The 24567-nt window shown below is 39.8% G+C and overlaps 1 protein-coding gene across 15 annotated transcripts in view; it reads right to left on the minus strand.

The window, feature by feature from the left end:
* The window catches only part of LOC106810456 (papilin-like), a 126471-nt gene that overhangs the window by 66537 nt on the left and 35367 nt on the right, over positions 1-24567 (minus strand). For all 15 annotated transcript variants that reach the window (XM_014813819.1, XM_014813821.1, XM_014813820.1 and 12 more), the window contains exons 3-26: positions 16643-16830; positions 14562-14622; positions 13857-13959; positions 12023-12150; positions 10650-10773; positions 10179-10259; positions 9434-9606; positions 8660-8792; positions 8156-8282; positions 7863-7968; positions 7498-7605; positions 6998-7174; positions 6415-6588; positions 5806-5991; positions 5374-5515; positions 5027-5156; positions 4682-4805; positions 4035-4478; positions 3545-3760; positions 3201-3399; positions 2199-2381; positions 1651-2033; positions 1201-1420; positions 750-929 (exon numbers count right to left, since the gene is read on the minus strand). In XM_014813819.1, the coding sequence (XP_014669305.1) occupies positions 750-929; positions 1201-1420; positions 1651-2033; positions 2199-2381; positions 3201-3399; positions 3545-3760; positions 4035-4478; positions 4682-4805; positions 5027-5156; positions 5374-5515; positions 5806-5991; positions 6415-6588; positions 6998-7174; positions 7498-7605; positions 7863-7968; positions 8156-8282; positions 8660-8792; positions 9434-9606; positions 10179-10259; positions 10650-10773; positions 12023-12150; positions 13857-13959; positions 14562-14622; positions 16643-16830 (4090 nt within the window). The remainder of the gene's footprint in view (positions 1-749; positions 930-1200; positions 1421-1650; positions 2034-2198; positions 2382-3200; positions 3400-3544; positions 3761-4034; positions 4479-4681; positions 4806-5026; positions 5157-5373; positions 5516-5805; positions 5992-6414; positions 6589-6997; positions 7175-7497; positions 7606-7862; positions 7969-8155; positions 8283-8659; positions 8793-9433; positions 9607-10178; positions 10260-10649; positions 10774-12022; positions 12151-13856; positions 13960-14561; positions 14623-16642; positions 16831-24567) is intronic.

Consider the following 24567-nt stretch of genomic DNA (forward strand, 5'->3'; position numbering starts at 1 on the left):
TCTCTGACTAAGATTGGTCACACATGCAGAACATAAAGACACCAGCAAAACTCTAGCTGTCCGAATGAAATCCTGTTGGCATGACCATTGTGTATGCCACGTGTCAGGCACGCACAAATCTCACAGCACAAATAGGAGACTAAAGCAATCACATTTAACGCGACCACCCGCATTTCATGCTAATTGCATGTCTCTGCAGTTTTCACTGGTATCCTTAGATCCTTAGATCCAAGGGTTCTCACACCCTTAGATTAGGTGAAAGTACCCATGTGTGACTTTTGTCTACAAAAGCAATCCACCTACGTTACTAATGGCTACCTAGTGAGTCACGTGTGATACAATTAGGTGCACACTGATAAAATAAAAACACTGAAAAACAAAGAAATCTAATAAGAAAATTAATAGTGCACAATCATTGTTATTCCACATGTCTACTGAAATCAAACAAGAATAGAGAAATCATCCCAAATGTCTACACACAAATAGTAAGTGAAACTACAAAGTCAAACAAAGTGAAAGAAAACTGTAAACTTACTATGTTATTCGAAGATGAACTTGTTAATATATTAAATGTCAGTTGTATTACTGCTATCTACAGTTTACGAGATCGCAATTAATGAATTCAAAATTATTAATGAATCTGGATATAAGGAAATATTGAGGCTATTGATATATACTATTCAAAATGGTATGATAGTAACCAAACAAAAGTGCAAAATCCGCACATATTATGTGTGACATCAGCTTACCAGGCTCCTCAGGAGCTGTGCACGACGTCTCACACTCCTCCATGGTAGTAAACTTATTATCATTGCCTTCACAACCTCCGTACCAGAACCTGTCACACACTCCCTTTTCTATGTCAAAGTACCACTTGATCTCATAGGCACTGCACGGCCCTTCATCCTTGGGTACGTCACAGGCGACACCTAAAAAACAAACATGACATTAGGCTATCATAAAGTAGGTGAGCAGTTTTAAATTGACATCTTGAAATCACGCATTATAACAAACCAGGCACATAGCTACAATCAAAAAGTAACAAACCCTCTAATTTTTCCCAATCCACTTTATTGTGGATAAATTGTTTAAATATCCATTGTGTCCGAAACATATTTTAATATAATATCAGGGGTTAATAATGACAATTTGTCACTATTAACCCCTGATAATATGTATGAATGATACTGGACCACATACGTGTTGCTGCAGCCGTGGTTGTCATGACACAGCCCTCCATGTTGGGTCCCTGTGCCTCGTTCATACCATCTTCACAGCAGCCAAACAGAGAGTTTCTGCAGTCTTCAAGTTGGCAGCCTTCAAAATCAGGCCCTATCGCTGGCCTTACCCCATCCATGCAGCATCCCCATTGTGACACAGAGCATGCAGACACTGACAGTCCTGTTGTAGTCTCAATTACCTGTTTGCGCCAGAACAAAACGAAGGTTATGTTCAGCATTAGCAATGGAATTACAAATAAGAAAAAATAGAAAAGAAGGAAAAATTTGTAGTATATACTCGCCTCTTGCATGACCACTGTATTTACATACAAACTACCCTTTTTACTGTTTATAAAAAACAAGTACACTGATATATGATGATCTATACTTTTACAGGTATTTGACACATGTAATATGAAGCCAAGCTCACCTGAATAAGAGAAGTATCGATGGTGCTACTTTCAGTAACTTCTGGCATTGAAGTGGTCATTATCTCAGTGGTGACATTTTCCTCTATTCCAGTCCCCACTGCGGTTGTTAGCACCTCCTCTGTTCCAGTCATTACCTCCATTGTTACATTAGGCATGACCTCTGTTCCAGTAGTCGTCTGCACAGTTGCAGTAGCCATCCCCTCTGTTCCAGTAGTCATCTGCACAGTTGCAGTAGCCATCCCCTCTGTTCCAGTAATCATCTGCTCAGTTGCAGTAGGCATCTCCTCTGTTCCAGTAATCAGCCCTTCTGAACTGGTAGTCATCTCCACTTCAGTGACATTCTCAGCCATTTCTGTGACTGTCGCAGCAACCTCAGTAGTTTCTGTGATTCAAATCAAGTAGGACGTAGGAGTTACATAAAGTAGCATTTAACTCTGTGCTACGAAACCCAATAGCAATGTCCCGAAAACTGAATTCAGCAATTGCACCTAGTATGTTTATATACTGTGCTTCCATCACAGATAATTAACTGTGTAGACATTCTTACCAATTGGGCAGTTCTCCCAGTCTTCATCCAGTGCTATAGTTATGCCATCTGGGCAGCATCCAAACTCAGACTCCTCGCATTCAGGCATGGGAGACACATATGGTGGTACCACTGTGTCGGGAATACACCCACTCCCTGCTTCATCGAGACCTATGCAACCCATAGCAGAACCTTCGCCTGTACCTGAGCAAAAACAAATGAACACATGAACAATATTGAATTGAGACATATTTTGTCAAGTTCAATAAGATTCATCAGTAGCAAACACAGAAAATGTGGTTGCAGACTAGACGTTTGACTGCCTCCTTTGCCCATTAAGTAGCAAAAGAATATGCAAAACAATAATTTTTAAAACAGCCTACCAATTAGAATAACCTGTGAAAACTTTTAACGTTTAAAACCACATGGACACATGCAATCACACTGTGTAAAAAAACGACATCAAACAGAAACAGATCAGACCAACTACAATAGCATCATCATGGTTCATACAGGATTGAAAAGATTTTCAAGGACTTTTCAAGGACATATTATCGGAATTCATACACAGAACAAAACATACCTGGATTAATTTAATAATAACCACATTCTTAATCACTGTCACCTCTAAAACTTACCTGGATCACATTAATAAACCCTTCTAAACACTGTCACCTCTACAACATACCTTGATTTAGTGACTTACTGTAATTTGTGATCATCATTTAACTGTGTATCATGTCTATAGCTTTTTAAGCTTATTTAACACAATTTTTATTGAGGTTTCCACATTATTGATGGTACAAAATTTCTTTTTATTACAGGCAAGGATTCTTTCTAAAAATTCAAGGACTTTTTAAGCACAAAATCAACATTTACTAAATTCAAGCACTTTTCAAGGACTCCTCTCAAATTCAAGGACTTTTCAAGAACTCCTCTCAAATTCAAGGACTTTTCAAGGACTGTGCGAACCATGATCATAAAATGCTATTTAATTGAAATGCAACCGATCTCCAGACGTACTTATGAACCCACCCTCAATCTCTTCTTCACATCCCTCCATATTTGGTCCAGCTGCAGCTGAGATGTTGTCCAGACAACAGCCAAATGCTGTACTAGCACATGGCGCAACAGTCATGAACTCACAGCCTTCATAGTCGTGACTTGCAGCGGCTGTTACGCCATCAGGACAACAGCCATATGGTGTCTCTATACAAGGTACCTTTAAAAATAAAGGTGGCAAATTGAACTGGTGCATTCATATGCATGCACACGTGAACACATCGAACAGGATTACATGCAAGTCAATCAGTTTCCAATATGTTATATATAGCAGATACAGAGAAATCAAACATAGCGCTATATACCTCTGACACAAAGATGCTGGTTGTGTGTTGAACGACATCAGTCTCTTGCTCTGTTACTTCTGATACCATCTCCGTCACTTGAGTTACCATGGTGTCCGTATCTGTCATTTTAGTTACCATCGTGTCAGGTTCACTGGCGTTCACTGCAGCACTAGTGGTTACACCTACGTCCTCTGTTGACATCTGTGACTGCGTGGTCATGCCTGACACGATATCCTGTGTGCATACAAACATCAGTATGTTTGAGTATTGTTACTTGTACTTATACATTGTTATTAAGGTACACTTTAAATAAAACAAGATGTTTAGCAGATAATGACAGCAATTACAACAATTATGTAAAAATATGTAGCTTTTGAACCAAAATTGCACGTACACAATTAGTTCAATATCTTAATTTTATAATGGTGTTTTATTCTAATTATGCAGTAAAATATTCAAGCTAACGAGCTGAGTCATTTACTAAAAAGCCAAATCAGATTCTGATCACCTTCACGTGCGAATCTATAACTGGCTTTCCTCTTGTCGGCAAAACGTAGTCTGGCGTCGTGGTCAACCCTTCTGTGAACCCTGTGCCTTCCAATGTCACATCAGTAGACATGATTCCTGGTGCTTCAGTGCTTAGCATATCATACATTGCCTGAGTTCCAGACTCAGAACTCATTATTTCTGTGGTGACCATATCAACTGGTGTTTCAGTGCTCATATCTACTGGTGTTTCAGAGCTCATATCTACTGGTGTTTCAGTGCTGGTCATGTTTGCTATCGTCTCAGTGTCGTTTGTGAATGCCATTGTCTCCGTTGGTGGTGTAGTAGGCTCAGATTCACATCCTGCAAAGAGTGGACCACTGGCAGCTGTCACGCCATCAGCACAGCAGCCATATGAGGATGTTTCGCAGTCATCCTCCTCTAAGCAGCCTTCACCCTCGTCTCCCTACAGGCAGAAAACAACATGCACATGGTTGCCCAAGAAATACCTTACACGATGACATACTGACTACAATCCATCAACAACTGGACAACACCCCCAAATAAAACATTATATGGGGTAGGGAATACAATTTGTGCGCGTTTGTGTGCGTGCCAGGTGTGCATGCGTGCATGTGTAAATAGATTATTTTGGGAAATATCCAGTACCTTGGCCGGTGTGATGCCATCTGGGCAGCAGCCAAACCTGCTCTCATTACAGGAATGCACCATAGCACAGCCTTTCTTAAATGGTCCTGCAGCTGCAGTAATCCCATCCATGCAACAGCCATACCTACATTGTAGAAGTCATTATTATAAAATAATACACATAATCTTATATATTGATTGGGGTTCTTAGCACAACACAAATATTGCGTTTACAGTTGAATGATGTGATCAACATATTTACGCATATTCACGTAGGAAAAACAAAACTGAGGTTTCTTTTTCAGGACTGCAGTTAGAAATGGAAATGACTAACAATAACGCGTATATAATATTTTAAGGACATACGCAGTTTCATTACAAGGTATCCCAGTTTCAACCATACGACAGTTCTCTCTGTTTGGCTTAGCAGGAGTCACACCATCTTCACAGCAGCCGAATTTCGATTTGTGACAACCTTCTACCGGCATTAGGACATCTACAATTAAAGTTACACATAACAACAGTCAACTTGGATTTAATGAACAATCAAAATGAGTAAGTTGAGAAGGATTTCATTACAGATACTCCTGAACGTAGAATAATAAACGCTATCAATACACCTGACAAATAGGAACAGATGCTAAGACACTTCCACGAATGCGAGATTGTTTGCTGTACAGTTCATAAAGATACAGACACTAATAGCTATCAACCTTCATCACAAGCATTCTGGTTGCACGGTTCATTATCAAATGGCCTGTCATTAGGGTCACAGTCTCCCTTGTTGACCTTTTTGCCATCGCTAAGGCACATCACCTCCCGCTTGCGCACACCACCACCACATGGCACTGAGCACTGCAGAAAACACAGCTCAATTAAGGACACATTCAACATTTTCATGAATAGCAAGTCTGGGAGATTATATATACAGTTATAATTGTTAAATTTGTATCACATGTAAATTTGTTCAAAACTGTAGTTCAGTACTCGTCCACCTAACCTGTTCATCTCTATTTCTAAAATTATTAACACTGAGGAATATTAATGTGATGAACTCATTCAGTAAAACAACATTAGGTACAGGCCTATTACTACTTCATTCAATATATATATATTGCTTAATCAAAATGCATGAACATCCGTACCAATGCCCAGGGTCCAGTGAACCAAACAGCTTCACAAGGTTCGTTCATGCAGTCCTGCTGTTCAGTAGGCCTCTCCGTCATACACAGTTCCTCACTGGCTGGGCTGATACAACTGCTGTCCTCATCACTAGCAGCGACACACATCACATGGCGAGTCTGCACTCCCTTGCCACACGTCCCAGAGCACTGAAGCATCATAATACAGTGATCATGCACACAAGTGTCATGCTGTCATCACCATTGTTAGCAACTGTAGTTAAGTAGAAGGAAGCACTGCATGGTATGCAGAGTACATGATTAAATTGAAATGTATCATCAGACAATTATGAAAGTATGACACTGATTTATTTCATACAATACTTTTATAGTGTAGTATTATATCAATTATAACCATGGCATATAAAGTGAGTACATGTTTTTTTTTGCATTTTATAAAGATGTCCATATAGGCACATACACCTTCGTGTGTCTGGTGAGATATAAAGACGCTTATCCAACTCTTGTCACCTGTCATATTCGTTTTACTAGAATGGCTTATTATATCTTGAAAAATTATACTTCACATAGCATACTAATGCATTTAATAAATGCTGCTGGGGTTTTACTTACCGTACTCCATTCAGACATATGCCAGGCAGCTTCACATTTTGGGCTCATGACTGGGCAGTCACTCACGGAGTCAGGCTTCCTGAGTTCATCACACTTGCTATCGTCATAGATCACTCCCTTCTTGCTCACACATATAACATCGCGAGATTGCTTCGTCTGCCCACAGGCGTCACACTGCAGTAAATGATAGCAAGGTTAGTTGCACAACTAAAGTAATGGTTCTTTCAAAAGATCAATGTGGATATTAGGTATATGTGGTCACTGACAATTAGCAAGCTATGTTATTAATCAATAGGGTCACAAAACGGACACAAGATGTGATGGAATTTGAAATGCTGATTTTTACAAAATGAATTGTTTTTGTAATGGTTCTTTCAAAAGATCAATGTGAATATTAGGTATATGTGGTCACTGCCAATTAGCAAGCTATGTTATTAATAGGGTCACAACAAAACGGACACAAGATGTGATGGAATTTGAAATGCAGATTTTTACAAAATGTGCAACTATTCATTCATATCTAGACGGTGCACACAGAATCACTACGAATGTTACCAAAAGTTGTCCGATCATAAACGATTACCTCTGTCCACTCAGAGGTCATCCACTCCAGACCCTCACATGGTCCAGCATCGCACGTCCTGTTGGTGGATGGCATATGGCTCTCGTCACAGTTATCCTCTGGTAAGGTGTCATTGCTGCCAGGAGCATGACAGGTGAGAGTGCGTGTTTGCTCACCCTTACCACACATCTTGTCACACTATATAATGGAAATATTTTTACAGTGATACTTACATTGCCTATGACAAATATTGGCCTCTACCACTTATTGTTTCAACCAAAATAAATAAAATAAAAGGAATTGAACATATATTTACATAAATTAGGAATGTTCAATATTTACTTTATATTATTCACAGTGTCGGATTTCATACACAATTTAGCTTCTGGAAATGAGCATAATTAATAATATATGCAAAGAAAATCTAGTGCCAATGATACATAACACACCAGTAAGTATAACACCCACAGCATCACATCTACTGTTTTACCATGAATAAGAGCATCATTTAGAAGACTTACAGGGCCCCATTTGCTGGCTTGCCAGTGTGGGCACATTTCATCCACATTGCACTCCTGTTTGTATGTAGGTTTCTCACCATCTGCATCAACGCACTGTTGTTCTAGAACCTGCAATTAACACAGCATTAACAGAGTTCAATGTTATGATGCTCAGCACATTTGAGTAACATATACAAAAGGGAGACAAGCTACAATTGGTAACAAATGCCAACAATTGAAGTTAACCAGCACCTAATTATTCATTTTCATATTTAATTCAAAATTTGAACAACGGGCTGAAGCAATTTCTGCCTCGTCGATTGACTGTCAACACAGTTATGGCCAATGACACAATATGCACAAATATTCACACAACATGTGCATACCTGTGACACTATGCCATGCTTCGCCTGCTGCTGGCAGTACACAATGCGGAATTGCAGCCCTCCTCCGCATGGATTACTGCACTCCTCCCATTCGCCCAGATACCAACTGCAAAATAAAGAAACAGCTTGAACTGCTGTGCAAGCCGTAAAGGTAGACACGGCCAGATTTATAGGAAAACGTCAACAATCCACACGTTACTCCTGGCGTAACATGTTACTTCACACTCCTTTAGGGAGCTACGGATGTCCAAAACACATCATCATATCTTGTCTACCTCCCTGTGCAGTTATACCTGGCAGGGCAGGCCTGAGTGTGGCAGGATTGCTCAGTAGGTGGTCGAAGCAGCGGGTTGCATAAGACCTCGCTAACGGTGTCATAGCCGATTGTCCTTGCGCAATACACGGGTCTCGTTTGAATGCCTGAAACACACGTGACAACCATATTCAGTCCAAATCTTGACATGGCTAATTCAAATTATGCGTAGAGAGTAGAGGGACGAGATTTACCTATTTAAATCACATTACTTTAGGTGTGTTGTAAACAGAGGTATCTCTGGATGATTATAGTCACTATTAATATTGACATTGATCAAATGATCGACTAAATCTGCAAATGAAGCAAAAGAATATATATCTTCATAAAAGCATTAATGTGATGATTATTTAGTTCTTCATTATTATTATTATTATTATTATTACTACTACTACTACTACTACTACTACTACTCTTATTATTATTATTATTATTATTATTAAACAAGATCAAAAGATAATGAATCAATGTATTCATTGCTTACCTCCGCCACAGGTCTGACTGCATTCTCCCCAACCATCATATATCCAAGCATACGAATCTGGATCTGCCATTGTCACTCCAAGTGGTATCGAATATTCGTATATCACACCAGGATTGGCTTCTTGTAGTAACAGCTGAAAATGTTACAACATAGTTTGCTAGCTAAAGTATAGTAACAAAATCACTACCATGACTAAACTTTAGCAAATAGGGCAAATATTGCTGTTGAAATAATAGTCACACTGACCAGAAATCGCTTCTCCATCGTCATAATTTTTTCATATAATAGAAATGACTATAAAAGCAAAATTTCTAATAACTGATTATACTAATTAATAAATTTTGCAATTACTGAAATAATTCAATGAGAAATAGTTTACCTGTACATATGCATCAATCCATAATAAGCATTTCATTACACCACCTCACATACTCATGTACACACGCTTGGACACATGTAGGTTATGCAGATGGGGTCGTTGTCGTATCAGGTACTACAGATATGTAACCGAGGTAGTTTTAGGTTGTTTAGTATTATGTTTATATTTTTATATGAGGTATGTTTAGGGTTAGGGTTAGGGTTAGGGTTAGGGCTAGGGCTAGGGTTAGGGTTAGGGTTAGGGCTAGGGCTAGGGCTAGGGCTAGGGTTAGGGTTAGGGTTAGGGTTAGGGTTAGGGTACACTTCTGTAGTACAAGTCTGGTACACTTTGTGTATACATATATCTGTAGTACCTGATACGACAACGACCCCATCTGCGTAGGTTATGCCTCATACCACAATGAAGAGAGTCTCGGTGGTTGGTCCCAGTGCATCAAGCTGTTCTGGTGCATGGAAACCATGAGGCGTGCGTTTATAGTAAAATGTTGTGCCAGCAATTTGCATGTCCTTTGAACTGTCTATCCTCCACTCTCCATTGAGGTAATATGTTCCATGGATGTCCCGTATTGCTAGACATAACAGAATATTAGATAAAGTCGTGTTTTCCAACTAGAAAGCTCCCAAGAAATCCTTATCACGCGTACAGCTCAAAACATTTTCCTGAAACACCAATACGTAATGGCATATTTGTTGTTGAAATTAAAAACGCTTAAAAGGAAACTTTTAAAGCACAGGATAAACAACACAGCATCACAGCGATATAGATATCGGAGCGAGATAAGCAATGTGGTGTGCACTCGTCTACTAGACTGCATGCTTTCCTAATGTACTGAAAACCAAAATGTCAAAAACCTGGATGTTTACAAAACAGTACTGCCTTTAATTTCATCAACATTTAAGGGTGTCTGAAAATAGTTAACCCATTGGCCACGAAGAGGAGTATACTTTACGTTCTGGCGCTCCAATTGTTGCTAGTTCACCTTGTGATCCCACAGCATAATTAATCTCTATACATTATAAAATGTTATACTTTATACATAATAGAATAATATAAATTACAATAATATAGAGGACACTAGACACACCACCCACACTAGCTCTAATTCAAGATTTAAAAACACAACCACAGTATATTTCATACCAAGGAAATTATTTGTTGCTTTTCTCTCTCTAAGGTGAATGTTAGTGGCTCCTCCAGGAATGATAATCATGTCATTGTATCCTGAACACGACCAAACAAATGTTACCTTCAGTATACACATGATAGCATCTAAAGTATTAGTTTAAATTTTATTATAGCTTATTAACCTCATATTTACGTTGTGTAACATATGATCATAGACAATTCTGATTTATTTTAACTAGGCAAATTTCCCATATTTTGCCAGATGAGATTCACGATTATACCATGTTTTAATGACATTCATAGATCAAGCCGTTCAAGAAGTAATATACGTATTTATAAATGTTATGCCAATGCACATATGTCATACAGGTTTAGATACATTTAAAAATACATCCCAAACTTCTTGTCTAGTGACAAAGGTTTTTGCTCTTTTTATCCGATTCCTTGTCAAATGAATACTTGTAAGTAATGTAGATTTGCATTTACCAGTCTGTAGGTTTGATATGTCAAACAAGCCTTCCACAGTCTTACAAGTACTGCCATCACCACCACACTCTCTGCACTTGTCTTCTTTGGCACTGGAACCTAACAGCTTATCACAGCCTACAGGCTAGAAAAGAAACAATAAGCCAGTAATAAGAACCACAGATTTCTGCTGTGCTAGTGTTACATTTTCATCTACAAAACACACATAGTAAACAGCCTAAGGTTGCACTTGTGTGAAAAAATGTGCCAAAAATACTGAAGGAAGAAAATGGTAGTATGGACAGAGACAGGAAAAATACGCGAATAAAAATAAGTGAGATATAAGAAAAGGGGAAGGAAAAGAAAGAACAAGAGGAGAGATAGAAATGAAAAAGGAGAGGCCCAGCAAACAAAAGAATGAATAACGAAAGAAAGAGCGGGACAGTGAGACTGAAAGAAGGGAAGAGGATATTTGATCAGTCATTGCTAACATGCCATAAAACATTTTCGTTGCTATCGACCAAGAAAATTCTGTGCACCCTGATGCTGCAATGTCCCCGTGCATCTTAAGTTATCTTAATGTTATTTTAGTTAATATATTTTATATTATTTAACATATATAATATATATGGTGTGTAAGCCCATTCAGTTTTCCAGAGAATTTCATTCATTTCATTCTATGTAGCAATGGCAATGCTATTCATTGTTACTACTGGTATTATCACATACAAAGATACACTTTGCAGCATTTAATAGCTACGCAATAGAAAAAATATAGCGTATGTGCAGATTTTTAACACAAATGACTTCCCATCAACAAGTTTAACGCAGTGAATTCCTAAATTTTCACTTATATGCACCATACTTTAGGTTACATAAATAGATGCTTTGTTTTTGATATCATGTTGAACCCTTAGCGTAAACGCCCAACTCTAACGCCCAACTCTAACGATATTTCAAGACTTCAAGCAGGATCTAGTTACTGGCAAATACACGCAGTATATTTTGATATTTTTGCCACATTCCGTTGGCTGTGGAAATTACAATCTGGTGTTGATTAGACACACAGACAGTATCTACAAAAACGTTGACAGGCTTAGTAATGTATATTGAGCATGCTGTCTGTTTTTGTCTCAAGGATTACAGAACTGTTGAGGGGCCTTCATGAAAATTTACTAGGAATAAAAATTTACTAGAAGTTTGTGTAGCGACTGGAAAATGTGAAAAAAGGAGGGAACATGTCGCTTAGATCAAACAGCTACAATTTAGTGAGGGGACCACTTTATTGTTTTAATCACTTATTTATACAAACACATCAGAGACAGATGCTGTTATAAATGTCAAAATCAATATCAATTATAAATTTTTGTGAATGTATATTATGTTGATCATACCCGACATATTCCATTCACACAGATATCGGTTGATTCAGCATTGCATCGTGTTCCATCTACGGCTGCTGCAAATTTGTAGTAGAACTTTTCTGTTCTCGGCCTACAATTTAAATCACACTCGGAGAGAGCTGCAACACAAAAATGTAATTATGCTTTAGTAACCCATATCATATTTTCATCACACGCAACAAAAATTTATTGCCATCCGGACATCAATGAGCTGTTAACTGCATATTTCTGAAAAAACTGACATTTTGCAATCATTCCTCAGCAAAATTTTGTTGACGGTAAATAATTATGAATAGCACGCTCTAAAAAGATACATGATAATTTATCTACCGGAAGATTGCTCATTACAGACTGCACGCTTCTCAGCATTACATGCTAGCAGCTGGTGAGCAGCGAGGAACCCAGGTGGCACGATCCCAGGGAATTCTGAATGCCACAAGAGCCTACACAACTTCACATTCCGCTGATCATGATATGACCACCAAACCCAGTGCAATTTGCTTCAAGGCAAACGCAAATAATTAAGGCGTAGCCCAGTGTGAAGAAACAGAAAACAAGATAGACGAAGATGAACTGGCAGAAATTTGATACAGATGACGTGCAAGGAAATCTAAAAAGTACTTTCATTTCTACACTTCATTCCCACTGGTGATCTTGTTTGAACCCTATTAAAGGCTCACAATGCGCATCCAAACACTAATTTCTCCAGTACTAGACTAGCAATAACTTCGTGTCATGCATAATCACACTACCTTATGACAAAATAAACTCTAGTTGCTCCCATTTCACTGCGCGTTTGCTTAAAACCCACAAGAAAGAGGTGAGAAAACTGGCATTCTGGCGCAAACGCCGACTGTTTGCTAAACAAAATAGCCTCGAAGTGGTGACGTGACGTCACATGTTTTTATCTTTGCTGCGCCCGTACCGCTGTACCGCAGCACCGCTGTACCGCTGCACGGTTGCTTGGGGATTGGGGAAACTGTCAACAACGTCGGAGAATTTCAACAACATTGGAGGTATTTTCAAAATACCTTTTATAAGACAACGTGCAGTGAAATGGGAGGAACTAGAGTTTATTTTGTCATAAGGTAGTGTGATTATGCATGCCACGAAGTATTTGCTGGTCTACTACTGGAGTAATTAGCGTTTGGATGCGCATTGTGAGCCTTTAACCAACATATATTACACATCTCCTGGTAGGTTTTGCTGCCTTTGCTGATCGGAGTCATTGTCATGAGAGAGCTTATAGGGTATCTAATCCTCCTTATATATAGCTTAGTTAACTAGCTTAAACTTAGATGAGTCAGTAATATTTAAATTTGCTAAGACTGCTTATGAAACTTGGTTAGTGTCACACACATGAGGGCTGTTACAATGAGATCTAACATCTTGATTACAACCTATTTATTGCCAGAGTTGGGCCTAGGTCAAGTAGAAAAATTACGTAAAGAATGGTGCTTGCTGGCACAACCTTTAAATTTAATTAATTGAAATTTAAAAGATGTTGACACATGCAGTACAACACGCAATTTTGTACCAATAAACCTATTGCGGGATCAGTCATGAATAGATTAGAAATGGAAATGAAGAAATTACATGGCAGTGTGACTTGTATTTTCAAACTTCGGGCATATATGTGTAGCCTTTAATTACCTATATTTATTTCCAAAACATAAATACGTTTGCTTATACAATGTATGCAGACCATGTCCTAGCGATTCGTTACTCTGGTGAGACTGCAGTGCATGCTTTGACGTGCATACCTATTGCCAAATCAGAGAAAACAACATGACAGCAAATGCCAGTGAATTAGATTTACACATACCATTTGCATAGGGAATCCACTCATACGTTTGGTTCTGGAAAGGTGTGCTGTCATATTTGGCACATTGCTCGTCCCTAAAGTCTTTAGAGCCTGAAGGACAATCCTACAAAGAGGCAAATGCAATAATAAACTAAAAATGTCAATGCAATGTTATTCCTACACGTTTTATTTAAATGAACAAACTCTCAACATTTGTCTACCTAGACATGCAACAAAAACATGCAACAAACTAAGGACAACTAAACAAAGGAAGAAACTTCTAATTGCATGTACGGGCACAATGAGTACATTATTTAATTATCCTGCTCTAAAATGTGATGTGTAAGAGCATGACAAATAATACCAGCCTAGAAATAAGATCCAGTAAACGTGTCGGAACATACTAGGATATATAGAAGACCCACATCAGACAGTTGTCAACTGTCTTAATAATGTTTAATCTTGGTTTTGGCCCAAAATTAAATTTGTGAGACAACATTCAATTTGCAACATTCAAATTGCAACTTTCTATTCCCACTCTACAAAGATGTCGTGACATCTGCAATATTCCTTGAATTATGATGCGTACAATTGTGAGTTTTACAGTTTCTTTTTCAAGACTGAGATTCAATCAGGGTACAATTTATTATTCATAGATGACTTTACTGTGATTTGCCATAGCTACACCTTCAACGTTACTACTCATTTGCTTTGAAAACTGCTCACCTGAATTTGACAGGACTTGTAAATTTTACTGGCTCCTGTGCAGTCAGCACTTCCATCTGATCTGAAATAACAGATTAAAACCATGTAGCAATGACAGACTGGCAATAACAGCACAGACGTGTAAAGGTGGGGTAATAGACAAGTTCCATGTTCGATTAAACCTGTATTAACATGAACTACAAATCAATAACTAAGCCATCGATGTGACTGTTTTTGAAACAGCCATGCAAGAGAATTCAACATTTTGGCAAGATACTGCAGGTTAATTTCGATAGCAAGGCCAAGCTTATGGAAACACATGCGAGAAATAGAAACTTATTACAGGAATGTAAAAAGACATTTTTTAACTATCTATAATCTTCTTTAGCATTCTCAACAGGTTCTTATTCGCCGTGTGTTTTAGGGTCTAATTACTCAGTTATCCAACAATGGGCAAGATAATTTGATTGTATCTTAAATCGCCCCCACGATTTTCACAACGAGCATTAGAAGCATGTAATATCAAGCCACAATGGCCACGTCCGAATGCCAGCATCAGATATCCACAGAATTGTTATAGGCTACAATTCAGATAGACGCAAAGAAATATTATATCTGTTTAATCACTCATTTTGTTCTGATATATCAATTGGTTATATCAAATGATGCCTGTCTAGTGAGTTTTCTTCGTTACTGGGTAACATAGAAACAAAAATAGAACTCCTAAAATAACAAACATGAGTATTCAATGCCAATGGCAGCTCATCATGATATGTATAAAAAACGAAGTTGTAAGTAACAAAACAGTGCGTTGGTCTTACTATGCCAGCAAGTCCCAGCTATTTAGGTAGGATAGCTCCTGTCATCATTATATGGATCGTAACAGGCAAACATTACAATCAACATTTCTGCATAATGCAATACAAGGTCATTATTCATTAAGTGAAATATTGCCAATGACAATATATTGAGATACCATCAATATTAATTACATTATTAACAATATAATCAAGACCATCATAATCGACACAATATATCTATAAGTATAGGGCTATTCATAATATCCCTATACTATGATGCTCCTCGTATAATCACTGATTCAAAGTAACAGACTTAAATTGATTACGTCACGAATTTTCTATGGTAAAATTTGTAAAATTTTTGTTGCCATTTTTTTACATTAAAAGTAAGAAGTTAAGAACTAACGGGACTAAACGTATCGTCAAATTCTTACCTGATAAGATTGTTTCTCAACTAGTTAAAAATCCAAAAAACTTGGACGATTTCATATTGTGTTCCTAACATAAATTGCTTGTTATGGGCTATGTATGAGTCACGAGTGTATGTTCACATCAAACAATATAGTAAAATAAGAAGTATAATGCAGCAATTTAACCATAAAAAGTTAACAGAATTACTTTGACGATACGGCGACGTTATCACTTTAATAATAACTAATGGTCACTATCAGAAATGCACTAACTAGTGTCAAACGCATAGATGCGGATGTAGATATAGATCTTGAACAACAGCAAAACATAGCTTGTTATCTAGAGCGCAATAGAAAATGCATAGTATGGGTATTATCAGGAGTAGATAATAGGGAATTATATACTATTAATTCCGTATTATCTACTCCTGGTATTATGTAGATACAATAATATATAACCCAAACACAGCCTGGGTAGGTGTTCCCCTACCCCCGTGTTTGGGTTACATTATTGTATCTAGGGTATCATGGAGATAGTGGAGAAGGCTCTGGAGAGATCAATACATGTATAACACATGTCAGCTTGCTAAGTAGAAGACAACTAGACGAATTAGTGGCAGTCACGACTCTGGTTGCTATATGATGGTACCATCGTGTATATCGAAATAAAAAACCGCACCATGTGAATAACGTTTTAGGCATTTCCTTCTGTCTACTAACACACCCACCCATCAGGTGTGATGCTAAAAAAAGAATATACACTAATTGTCACTATTAATAGTTTTATGAACGGTTTCACTCACCTTGCATTTACAGGTACATACTACATACTAGGGCACCAGCCAGATTAATCTGAATATCACCTGAGAACGCGTTGATAGCGAAGACTTACCTGGTCGATAAACATTTTCGATGGTGATACGTGATTCCACCACCACATGATCGCGAGCATGGTGACTCCCCGGACCAAGGACCCCATGCCCCGGAGTCCGGCCCGCTCCTATCCACAATATACTCCCTCGTTAGTAAACGCGGGTCCGGTGACCGCTTCGTTCGCACATGTGAAGCGAGATGTGTATCCTGAAATCAAATGCTACAATTAGAAACTGCATCCATTTGCAGGCAGAAGGTGGCGATGTGATAAAGCTGAAGAAAAACGTATTGAATTAGTTGGTATTTGAATTGCACGAGATGACTCGTGAAAGCTTACATTTCATGTGCCAATTTGAAACTTATCGCAATATTATTTTAATGTTACCATTCACCTTTTATGGTCAAAGGACGACGTTACAACCTGTTTTCCCATTATTTTAAATAACACATAATAATAATCGGTGGAAGAAACTTAGTCTCTCCTCTATTTTCATCCACTCACCCGCTATTTATATATGCTATATATATAGCTACCAGCGAAATTCTAAGTGGCAGGATAATGTCATGATATACCATCTTCAATAATGGTCGATAAATATGTCAATTAATAGCATATAGCTATCACGTTCACATAGCTTGTGTCGCAATACATTGGCTACATAGTACATGCTCCTTGATGCATATATATGATACTGAAGGCTTGTTCGCAAATGTTTTTCCAGTACAGAGTTGGAAATGGTATATGTACAATATCATCAGGGTCTATATTATCTTACTCCTGATATCATTAATCATCATGATCGTGGGATATAACCAAGTTTACACAAGCGCTAAACTACAGGTTACGAAACATTACGCAACTTTTACTTGTGGTTCGGTTTGATATATTACCAGCAGTTGGCTGTTTCAGAGCGACTTAGATATCCTGTTTGTGTTATGGCTGGTGCGGTGACTAGAGAGCGACGGTGGTACGTGCGCGCGCATGCAAGGAGGACTGTATGGCTATGTAGCATATCAACACTATGAAGTCAAATCTGGAAATTCCAGACTATATAGCGGAACATTAGGCAACTGTTTGGGCTACTGACGTGTAAAATAGCGAGATGTTTGCGCATCTGCTCATAGGATAGTGTTAAACTGACAGTCAGGCTATATAACCTTCGTTGGACACATGGCTTTTTAGTTGACGGCTGCGTTCTATGTCGAGCCCCTTTACACAACGTTGCACAGTAGTGACTTCGCATGTAGTATGCACACACGGGCAGTCTACTGATGCCCGCCCAAATCAGCGACCATGAACTATTAGTCTTGTCTCGGTACAGAAAATATACATATATACAGGACTCAGGAGTGAATAATAGAGATTTATTCTAGAGATAATAAAGATGTATTATTCACTCCTGATATATATATATATATCTTCTATGATCAGGTCAGCTTTTATCATTTACTCATTATCTGTATAACTATATAGCCAGGGTACACAAATTAGAGTTAAAAGAGTCCAGCAGATGCTTAACGCCATACACAGTTTACACTAGTGAATACGCGTACTGTAAGCAATAAAAGAAGAGTGTTATAACGACAAGCACGCTGTGTACTGGTGGTGCCCGTCTCTGGGACCTACCCCTTCTCTTGATGCCCTACATCTGTTTGTTTTCCGCATGTTAAGTTATAGCAAAACGCTCGGCATGAATCAAGAATGTTCGGCATGTTCAATGAATCAAGTGATGAAAAGGAAAGAAATCAGCAAATCGTGAACTCCACTCAACAGAAAGATAAAAAGTCGAAGAGAAAAACGTCTAATAACTGAACGCAATAAATCAGAAACATCACAAACAGTAGCCGTTTCTGAAGAGAACGACATTCCTAATTGCATTTTGATTACTAGATTGGTGAACAGTAAATATCGAAATAATTGGTGACCACTGACCCGGTACAATGAATATGATAATAGACATATAATCAGGAGATAATCAATAGACAAAGGTATTACTAAATAGTAATTAACCAAGTATTATTTCAGCTGATCTGATACTAACTTTCCTTTGCGGATGTAGACACAACGACTACCGATTCAACTCTGTTGCTTTCACACGTCAGTCGTCAGCAATATAATGACACTCATTGAGAACGTGCTCACTTTCAGTATCGCTCTCTCATACCAGCGATGCACACGGCACCCCTACATATTCAGTAATGAACATGCCCCAAGCGACTTATCTTCTTACTATAATTTGCCGAATGTTGTATGTATGTATGTATGTATGTTAATGAAAGGCTCCGTCAGTTTTGATCCAAATAGCGCCAAATTCACAGAAGAGATCGATGAATACACGGAACGGGTTCTAAACTTTACTCGGTTGAAAACGGTAAAAAAGACTTAAAAAGGACACACACAAAAAGGTAAAGATTTGCCTGAAAATAGGGGGCGCTATATCCTTGCCTTGCTAATATTTCGCCGACTGTGAACGTTGTGCTGTAATATTTCGCCGTCTGTCAACGTTGTGCTGCATGCACAAAGATTTTTGTAAGCCCAATAATGGAAGTAGAAATAACCATGTAATAATGAAGTTAAATGTTCAGTAGCTATTTTGGGATAGTTTTCGATATGAGATGTACAAGTTCAATTTCATCAGAGCTGACTTGAAGAAATGGCACTTACACTGACAACGTTGGTTTCCATGAGATCCTTTAATTGCGTAGTTATTAGCTCCGCGTTGAAAACGGAGCTCATGCAATCGCTCGCGCGTGTGTGTTCGTGTGTGTGTGTAGCCACCGCGCGATCGATAGCGCGTCGAGTCAGCGAGTGGCGAGCCAGCAGCAGCCACCAGTGACCGGCGAATCGATAGCGCGTCGAGTCAGCGAGTGGCGAGCCAGCAGCAGCCACCAGTGACCGGCGAATCGATAGCGCGTCGAGTCAGCGAGTGGGCGAGTCAGCGAGCGAGATCCAGCAGCAGTGATGGCCCTGTCACACATTGACGATTTAGCCAGCGTATGCCGGACGTAAATCAAAAATTTGGTGAATACGCTGGCGTACGTCGAATAAGTTATGGTAAGCTTTGTATAAGTTAAAAGCACGCTGAAAGCACGCTGAAGCACGCTGAAGCACGCTGGTATACGTCGTAGTACGGCGAGGTCGTCGAAAAATGTTGAGCATGCTCAAAATGTTTCCGACGTATGCCAGCGTATGCCCATACGTCCCGGCATACGCGGGCCATAAGTTTGTTAGTAAGTTATTCGATCGTTGACACACGTTTGACCCACGTTACTTGTAAAGTTACTCAAAGTCGAAATTACGTCGAGATATAATGTCTAGCGTACCCAAAACTTATTTCTAACTTATGAGTAACGTGCTTTGAACCTATGTGTAACTTATCTCCAACGCATATTGACGTATTTGACGGTGTTCCGGACCCCACAGACTTACTGAAGCGTGTTTCTAACTTACAGCTACCCGTATAATGGCGTATTGGCAGCGTTTAGGGGAATTGGTATATAAAAATGGTATTGGGCATGGTAGATTACTGCGACGGTGATGTTGATACACTGCCGATGTCTAGTTGGCGGTTATGATTTGAATCGTCGAGCGGAGAGCCTTTTATAGGCTACGACACGTGATCGTCGGCGATCCAGCCTGCGCGCGCGCTATGCATAAGTTAGACATCGTTGGGCATAATAGTTGTGAAGCGCCGGCAACACGCTAAGCATTCGTTGTATAAGTTATCTATAAGTTATCGAAACGTTCTATATATAGTTACTAAATAGCGTTATGTATGCGTCCAACTCGTTAGACTACGCTTGTATACGCTCAAATTGAAAAAAAAACATCGATAGTTCAGCGTATGCCAGCGTTTTAAGAGAAATTTTGATACGTCCGGCATACGGCTGGCTAAATCGTCATGTGTGACAGGGCCATGAGCGGCTGAATCGATAGCGGCGTCAAGTCGCGAGTGCGAGTCAGCACAGCCACGCAGTGAGCAGCGAGTGCAGCACAGCAGGCGAGTCAGTCAAGCAGCCGCCACCAGCGAGCCACATACATCGTCACATCGCTCGCGGGAGCTATGCACTCTCCGTGAGTGCCCTCTGTCTAGTTTTTGCATATTATTGCGTAGTAATAGTTGCGATTTTGAAAAGTCGAAGCACTGTTCGTGCATCACACACGTATTTCAGATTTCCGGCTATTCAAAGCTGTGCGGGTGCTAGCATACAATAAAACATTTGTGTGTGTGTGTGTGTGTGTGTGTGTGTGTGTGTGTGTGTGTGTGTGTGTGTGTGTGTGTGTGTGTGTGTGTGTGTGTGTGTGTGTGTGTGTGTGTATTTCACTGTGTACTTGCCTAACAAATGGTTAATGTGTTACGTGTAAGCATGATTACCTCCGCCCACGGAGTTAACGGAGTAACGGAGTGGAGGGAGGTAATGTAATCGGTCTCGTGTGTGTGTGGTGCTGTGTGTGGTGTGTGTGTGTGTGTGTGTGTGTCCAGTCCGCGCGGCGCGATCGATAGCGAGTCGAGTCAGCAGCAGGCGAGTGAGTCAGCAGCAACCACCAGCGAGCGGCGAGTCAGCAGCCGCCACGCAGCGAGCGGCGAGTCAGTCACGCAGCCAGCAGCAAGCCAGCTCGTAACACATTACAATGTTTTTACATGCTGGCGGAGGTATGCACTCTCCGTGCGTGCCCCTCTGTCCTAAGTTGTACATGTATTTCTTTCTGACATCTCAACGCATAAAAAAACCAACATGTGCAACAACTAAACTCTCTCCATATAACGCCTTAACACATAAAATAACACTACTGGTAACACATGCACACAGTCAATAAGCCCGCGCTAGCGCGGTTCCAGCTAGTAGTTATAAACATTCGTGCCCCCCCCTCCAAGTACATCAATCAATGCCGCCCCGGCCCAGGGAGGGTAGGCACCGCCGCGTTGTAATGGTAGTTCAGTGGGTGTCGCGGGCTGCTTTTTTCAGCGACCTTTGAAAACGTTGCGTGAGAACGTGGTGGCGATGGCGCCCCGGCTCAAGAGGATGTTAGGAACTAGAATTTTCCAGTTGTCCCGATCGGGGCAACTAGGCAAGAGAATAACTTGTCCGACATAAGACTTTCACTTGTCCCGGGCAATCGGACAACCGTTAGTGTCGAGAAATGTACCGTAGATAAGGGACCTTGGTGAGGCGGTATAAGAGGTACAAATATATGAAAATGTGCGATGTCTTACAAAACAGAAAATGAAAATCGGACGGGATAAGACATATTCAGTTACAGTGTGTTTTCTTAGCTTCCTTTGCTACTACTCTTTCACTATTCATTGCAACGTTCATTGCAGCCATTGATTGCAACGTCCAAGTGCAACTATTCAGTGGCAACGTTAACACACGGCACGTTCCTATGGCTTAAGGGTCGTTGTCGTATCAAGGTTACTACAGATATGTACCCGAGGTACATATATGTATACACAAAGTGTACCAGACTTGTATTACAGAAGTGTACCGCTAACCGCTAACACTAACCCTAACCCTAACCCTAAACATACCTCATATAAAAATATAAATACTAAACAACCTAAAACTACCTCGGGTACATATCTGTAGTACCTGATACGACAACGACCCCATCTGCGTTCCTATGCCACAGTGGGTGGCACTAGCTGTACTTCCGTGTTTACGTACATTGCTTAGTACATGCCATTCCGTATCGATGAATCGAGATTGTGCTGCCGGAGTATATGATTGCGACATGCCAAAAGAGAGCAAGGAGAATTACTTATTTTGACAACCTATAATTTAGTAAACTTCACTAAATAAACTTCAACCCAAACCTCATCTTAAACAATCAATCAGCCCTATCCCTAATCAAATTTCACATACACAATTACAATCCAAAGAGATATTATATATGCAAATCTACAACATCTCTCAATCTTTGGCCCCTGCTATTAGTCAAAACACAAATCACAATATATGTGTTCTGTTGGGGGACATTATTATGGGGTTCCAAGCCGAGGGTCATCTCGTAGTCGTAGTACAGGCGCCTTGTTTTTTTAAGCTAGAAAGGGCAGTTGCAGTTGTCGGCCACCTACATGATCACCAGTGTTCTCCCCAGAGATGTGTAAGTATACAAAGTTTGGTCGCGCTAAAAGGTCAATTAGGGGCCAGAGTTATAGAGCGGAGGGAAATATGATGAAGGCAGGGTCAAGGTCAAATAAAGGTTGGCAGTGACACTGTTTCGGTACGCGACACATCCTTCTCCAAAGATGTGTAAGGTATAATACAAAGTTTGGTCGCGCTAAGTCCAATTAGAGGGCCGAGTTATAGAGTGGAAAGAAAATATAATCACGGTCAAGTCCAATGGTCAGGTCAAATTAAAACGCCACAGTGACGATTGTTTTGGTAACACGACAGCACATTCTCGCCCAAGATCTGTAAGTAATAGCCAAGTTTTTGGTAGCGCTAGTCAATAAGGGGCCGAGTTATAGAGGCAGAAGGGAAATATAATTCAAGGTCAAGGTAAAGGTCAAATAAAGGTCGTAGTGACGTGGTTTTGGTACGCTGAACACACCTTCTGCCCCAAGATGTTAAGTATAGCCAAGTTTGATGGCGCTAGTCAATTAGGGGCCGAGTTATAGAGCGAGGGAAATATGATCAAGTCAATGTAAAGGTCAAAATTAAAGGTCGTAAGTGACGCTTGGTTTTAGGTAGCGGCTAGGTCAATTAGGCCGGAGTTTAGAGAGCGGAATGGGAAATATGATCAAAGGTCAAAGTAAAAGTCAAATAAAGTGCAGTGACCTGGTTTTGGTAGGCGCTGCTGCACGCTTCTCCCGCAAGATGTGTAAAGTATACAAGTTTAGTAGCCGCTAGGTCAATTAGGAGGACGAGTTAGAAGAGGCGGAAAGGAAATATGATCAAGGTCAAAGGTAAAAGGTCAAATAAAGGTCGCAGTGACCTGGTGTTGTAACGCTGCTTCACCTTCTCCCCAGATGTGTAAGTATATCCAAGTTTGGGCAGCGCTAGGTCGTTTAGGGGCCGAGTTTAAGAGAGCGGAAGGGAATATGAATCAAGGTCAAAGTAAAAGGTAAATGAAGGTCGCAGTTGACATGGTTTTAGTACTCTGGCAGCACCTTCTCCCCCAAGATGTGAATAGTAAATACCAATGTTTGGTCAGCGCTAGGTCAACTTAGGGGGTCTGAGTCTCTTGCGGCGGACGCGAAGCGCGGCGGGGCGGCGGCCGCGCGGCGGCTGGGGAGACATGAAACCATAAGTATCCCCGCGACTTCGTGCGGGGGATAGCAATAAGCATTGTAAGCGTTTTACTACTACATTGTAGATTGTAGCATACATTGGTATACATAGTATACATTGTAGTACATAGATTGTACTACATTGTACTTTACTACATTGGTAAGGTGCTTATGACTGATATGATCCGTCCTCGTCCAGCTTTGCCGCACATGTCAGTGACCATCAGTAGCGGAAAATAGTGTTTATGTTATATTTATATTAGGTATATATATTATATATATATATATATATATATATTAATATATAGTATATATATATATAAATGTTATATTAGGTGGCAGCACGGCATACAACGCAATAAGTGGTTTTCAGGCAGGTAATGTTAGCTGATATCTTATGGCACACGAAATACCCTGTAATACCTATAAAATTCGGTAGTGTTTCGGCAGTCCATATAACACGCGCACGAAAAATGATGGCGGATTCCAGACAAATATGCCTGCAGAGGATGTAACGCGATGACAGCTTCGGCGTCATTCTTTTACTTCATAATAGTTTTTCAGCCGATTGAAGAAAAATTAAAACACAATATCATTCATCCCGGTGGGCTATGCTCGGTGAGATGGAACACTATGAGTTTACGACGGCGTCCGCAGGTTCAAATAAACCAACACAGGCCTTCCGAGAGTGGGAACTGCAGCACCAAAG

The sequence above is a fragment of the Priapulus caudatus genome, unplaced genomic scaffold (assembly GCF_000485595.1).
Source record: "Priapulus caudatus unplaced genomic scaffold, Priapulus_caudatus-5.0.1 Scaffold442, whole genome shotgun sequence".
Classification (NCBI taxonomy): domain Eukaryota; kingdom Metazoa; phylum Priapulida; class Priapulimorpha; order Priapulimorphida; family Priapulidae; genus Priapulus; species Priapulus caudatus.